The following is a 5239-nucleotide window of genomic DNA, read 5'->3' as shown; positions in this document are numbered from 1 at the left end:
ATGTTTTTGCCCCAGAATTCCAATGGGCGGCAGAGACTGCAGGAACTGTGGGATAGCTACCCACAGTGCAACACTCCGAAAGTCCACGCTAGCCACGGTACTGTGGACATACTCCGCCGACTTAATGCGCTTAGTGGGGACACACACAATTGAGTGTATAAAATCGCTTCCTAAAAAAATCAACTTCTATAAATTTGACCTAATTTCGTAGTGTAGACATACCCTGAGAAGGGACATGATAACAGTTTTCAAGTAGATAAAAAGGTTGTTACAAGAAAAAGGGAAGCGGCCAGCAGCAGGTCCGGCTCCTAGGCAGAGGCGTGCAAGCAGCTCCGCGCGGCTCTCGCCCACAGGCACTGCCACCCCCGCCCACCAGCTCCCATTGGCCAATGGGAATGCAGAGCCGGTGCTCAGGGCAGGGGAAGCGCATGGAGCCCCATGGCTCTCCCCCACCCCCAACCTAGGAGCCGGACCTGCTGCTGGCCGCTTCAAGGGCACAGCGCAGTGTCGGAACAGGTAGGGACTAGCCTGCTTTAGCTGCTCAGCACCCCCGACGGGACTTTTAACACCCCGGTCAGTAGAGCTGACCAAAGCCGCCGCAACCCAGTGCCTTCCATTCCGTGACCCAGTTCTGGGTCATGACCCACAGTTTGAAAAGCACTTGTCTAGATAATACTTAGTCCTACCGTGGGTGCAGGGGACTGGACTAGATGACCTCTCGAGGTCCCTTTCAGTCCTATGATTCTATGTCACTGTTACGGGCTGTCGAAGGCCATACCGTGATGACCTCTGATTAGACAGGTAAGGCATAGTACAATGATTTGGTTGTTCAGGGGTGAGACAGAGATAATGACCAGACACAGTATGCTTCATTTTCCAAACTTGCATTGTGATTACACTTCACAAATAAAATAATTATTTCTGACTCAGGGCTCTAACTGCCTGCAAAATCTCCTGGCTGTTAAAAGTTACTTGCAGCAGGTCATGAGAAATTAGATTAGCGGTCAGAAGTTTAAGCCTAAATTGCCTAAGGGCTGACATCAGTCCGCATTTCTATCAAGCCCAGCATTACAGTTTAGTGTTTAACCCCCCAACAAATATATAACCAGTGGGGATTGAATCCAGGACCATCAGCACTAATAGTACTACAGTAGAACTAGAGGAGTAACCATTATCTGGTAGCAATAGTATGTTCTTGTACTCTCATATGGATCTGCAACTAAAAGGAGACAGGAAACACTGACCCAGAGGCATAGGAATGTTGATTCATGCCGGTGGGAACTCCCTCACCATCACCCCAAAAATAGGATTCATAAAGTAAATTGCATCTGCCCATCAACACAGCAGCATGAATTAAAAGTAGTTTGAAAGCACATCTTCTATGGAAAGCACTGTCACAAGAAATACACCTTTGGTTACCTGTTGTTTATGCCACTATTGAACGTGCCCCAAACGAACGTAGAATTTGATTGCTCCTGGATCTCTGCCAAAGGAAACAGACATCACTGTGGCTCAGTACTGAGTAACTTCTGCAAGCGTCATAGCAACATAAAATGAGAAATATGGCAGAGACGCTGCTAGGTTTACAAAACGGAATGAGAATTGAGCTAAGGCTTGGCGTAAGTGACAGCAAAGCAAACATTTCATTGAGAAATACAAAGGGTAAAGGTTATCATCAATTTCCACTTTCATCAAAGCACAGATGGTGCGACAGACTACATGGAAAACAACAGATGTTTTGTAGAGAATAGCAGGCATGTGGTAGAGCCTGTGAAGCAGGAGAACTTAATTTGTTCAGGGACAGTATAATTGGGTGTCCCAACACATGATCTGTGCAGAAGGATCTCTGGGACCTCTCTCTTAGTCCATGTCACTTCTTTGGGGGCAAGAAGAAGGGAATAGCAGGGGCTGACAGCCACCCTATGTCAACCTGCTTCCTCACCTTTATCCCAGTCTTCGTCACATGGGGGCGGCTGCCACATGCTGACAGTGTTCATTTTCTCTCTGTAGCAGTTATTCGACTGACTCACTTAAAGCAAAGAAGATTCTTAGTGAGAAAATCTTTTTGGATAAAATACAATCCTATTTTAGGGACATTAATCATGTTTTGACCTAGCTGCAGAATAGCTCTAGGCTTTGGAGAGGAGCAGCACACACTGGAAGCTGATCAGTACTCCCCTAGTCTTAGGAGCAAAACTCTTTAGGCCAGGGATGGGCACCTTGAAGGTAGCAAAGGGACAGAAAATCCACGAGAACCCTTTGGTGGCCCATACCTTAAGAGGCTATATATTGCCTAACTCTGAAAGGTTTGCTACAACACAGAATGTTTGGCAGGCCAAATCAAATGATCTGGCAGGGTGGTTGCAGTCCCCCATTTGCCAATCCCTGTTTTAAGCCTTTTCTAAAGCTAAACAATTCTGCACACATTTTTCAGCAATGCTGCAGCTGCTTCAACATACGCATTGGGAGAGGGTTCAGGTGTGTTTCTATTGTCATGTCACAAAAATCTGCTCAGGGTTTTTTCACTACTATCGTGCTCTAAGCCCCATCTACATTAACATGCACATCATTGCTAGCTTCAGTACAACTCTACTTTTGCCAGAGAACAGGTACGTTTTCCAGTGTAGTGATAGCCACATAGACATCAGTGGGGAGAGAAATTGGAACACAACCCACATAACCAAGTGATTTAGGTGCTGGGGTGACAGACCTGGACAGTCAACTCCTCGTCAGAGCCGACAGCATGGGCAGTGGTAGGAAAGCTGCCCCATAATCTCCTCCCCAACTTGCCCCACTCTGAACTGGAGGAACCCACCTTCAATTGGGAAAGTTATTCAGCCTCCCTGGCCCAGTCATGGCTTTTCTGCTAAGATAGTCAAGTAGGATGTAACAGAAGTGAGGATTGTTATGATCTAGACACTTGTCCATTAAGAACTGGACTGAGACCAATTTATTTCACACATGCCACTAGACAGGCTATACAGATTTTTGGTCACTATCAGGTCAGATCTGCATTGGAGACCCACCTCTCTCATGGCCACTATCTTTCCGCTCTAAGCGGTCCAGATTGCTAACTAGATCTCATTTCAACACACACAGTTTATGGCACAATGTACAGTTCCCATTTTAATGCTAAAATCTCTGGCAGATAACACAAGTAATGCAAGCCAGTTGCCTCTCAGATGCTTAGGAGAATTTGCATGGACACAGAATGAATGAAACTCAAGTCTCCAAGGGCTCCTGCTGTTTCTGTATCACATAGCACTACAGGTAAAGGGTTGCTTATGGAATAATAGAGTATCAAAACAATCTTTAACAGCCAAAATTAAGTTAGAACACTGTTAGCCCAAGAGTTCCAGAAGTGACTTTACAGAGCCAAAGGAATCTAATATTTTCTCACCAATGTCTTGCTCAATGCAGCTTTTGTCATCACAGCTTGATATATGATGGCCGATCTCATCTCTGGGAACCAGATGGCGGGCATTAAAGGGGCGTGTGGCTAGCTGCTTTGCAATATCAGGGTGGTTCTAGAGAAACAGAAAAAGTACGTGCTATCTCACTGAATTCATCCTAACCCTTGTGTTTTCTAGTCACTAGTAAAGGGTTTGTGCAATCTGCATCCTGAAATAGGTTGAAAAAATGTAAACAAGGAAAGCCAAAACTCAGCTCAGGTCCTGAGCACAAATGCAGTCTAGAAACAGCAAAGCATATGCATCCTTTAAGATACAGGCTATGTTTGTTCATTTTTACATTTAAACCACACCCTGAATTTATCTGATTGAAGATCAGCCCCAGAACAAACACAGTGAAACTGGTGCAGTGTCATCACTGGCATGGTTCGATGCACAGATGAAATTGCCCTAAAAAGCTACACGGGGAGTAAGTGCCTTGAAACCCTAAATAATTCAGCCACTTTATGTTTAAATTAAGTGAGCGACAGACTAGAGAACAAGTTCCTGCCTGCGCTAGAGCTTAAGTCTTTGCCGTTAATTTAACCCTCCTGAAACAGGAGGGAAGTTACTCGATGTTCCAGCTGAGGCCACATCTATATTGGGAGCACTTTGCCAGTAGAGGTAAAGAAGAGCACTACTATCCCCCACTGAAAGAAGAAACTTTACCCTTAGAAAAGAGCAAGACGACAGAGAAGAAGAACACACACTGCTCAGGCCTGCTCTGCATGGCTTTTATATTACTATAGCTATGTTGGCTAGGGGTGTGATTCCTAACCAATACAGTTATACCAGTACATCATCTTAACAGGTGGATGCAGTTATACCAGTACAACTAATAGACACTAGCACTGGAGGATACTGCCTGAGAGGACAAAAGAAAGGAGCAGCTTCTCCTGGTAAATATATAGCATTCTAGCCCAGGATAGAAGACTGAGAAGAGAGAAAGTTTCAGACAGACGTACACTGAATAGAGTTATTAGCAATATAAAAAAAGATGTCTTAGCAGCTGCACTGCTCTTGATTGCAAAGTCAAGAATTAGCTGCAACATCAGATCATTTCGGCTTTGGCCAGTCAGAAGGCATCCATACAACGCTGTGTGCATTTGCTCCATGGCCTGAAGTGGGAAGTAAATACCCTGTCCCATGAGTGAACAGTTGGAAGAGAATAGGATCCCGTCACTGACCTAGGTATTCTGAAGAACCTGTATCACCTTTCTTCGGGGTAAATGCACTGATCTGAAGTGCATTACTAAATAAAAGCATCCAGTTCATATTAAGTGGTAAATGGATGACAGAGATATAAAGACAGCTTCTTCCAGCCTAATAGCAAGTGAATGCATCCTCTAGCAAAAGGCAACACAGCATACTGAGCTCACCATGCATTAGCATTTACAAAAATATGATTTACCCAAGTGCATTAGAGACCTTGACATCCTGTCCTACCTTCCTGCACTTTATAAGATGATAGGGAAACCGACAGGCCCTGATTTGATGAGATTTATCATATGGACATTGTATTAACTTCTCTGGATCCAAAGCATCAACTGGAAGAGAAGGAATAAAAAGACAAGAAAACATTCTGTAAAACAAGATCTAAGAACATCAACAACACAATTAACAAGTGTGGAAACATTAGGGTTACCATATTTCAGCAAGCAAAAAAGAGGACGGGAGGAGCCCCGCCCCGTCCTGCCCTAGCCCCGCCCCTGCCCCTCCCACTTCCCGCCCCCCTCAGAACCCCCAACCCTCCCCCCCCCGCTCCTTGTCCCCTGACTGCCCCCTCCTGG

General features: G+C 45.1%; 1 protein-coding gene across 1 annotated transcript; it reads right to left on the bottom strand.

Moving 5' to 3' along the window:
* Nucleotides 1-1330: 1330 nt before the first annotated feature.
* LOC113409204 (gametocyte-specific factor 1-like) lies at nucleotides 1331-5032 on the bottom strand. Its single transcript, XM_026662875.2, has 4 exons — nucleotides 4896-5032; nucleotides 3401-3527; nucleotides 1943-2029; nucleotides 1331-1483 (listed from the first exon to the last, which is right to left on the bottom strand). Exons 1-4 carry the CDS (start codon nucleotides 5028-5030, stop codon nucleotides 1416-1418), a joined length of 417 nt encoding a protein of 138 aa, XP_026518660.1. The 5' UTR covers nucleotides 5031-5032; the 3' UTR covers nucleotides 1331-1415.
* Nucleotides 5033-5239: the final 207 nt, after the last annotated feature.

Source organism: Terrapene carolina, unplaced genomic scaffold, assembly GCF_002925995.2.
Source record: "Terrapene carolina triunguis isolate 2854851 unplaced genomic scaffold, T_m_triunguis-2.0 Scaffold30990, whole genome shotgun sequence".
NCBI classification, from domain to species: Eukaryota; Metazoa; Chordata; order Testudines; family Emydidae; genus Terrapene; species Terrapene triunguis.
Note: the sequence above shows the minus strand (reverse complement) of the source record. Positions and strands in the feature narration are given on the sequence as shown.

Coding starts and splice junctions, on each gene's coding strand:
- LOC113409204 (XM_026662875.2), bottom strand. CDS start 5,030: ATGTTTTCTTGTCTTTTTATTCCTTCTCTTCCAGTTGATGCTTTGGAT. Junction 2,030..3,400: donor CTGCATTGAGCAAGACATTG/GTGAGAAAATAT, acceptor CTTTGCTTTAAG/TGAGTCAGTCGAATAACTGC. Junction 1,484..1,942: donor TGACGAAGACTGGGATAAAG/GTGAGGAAGCAG, acceptor TTCCTTTGGCAG/AGATCCAGGAGCAATCAAAT.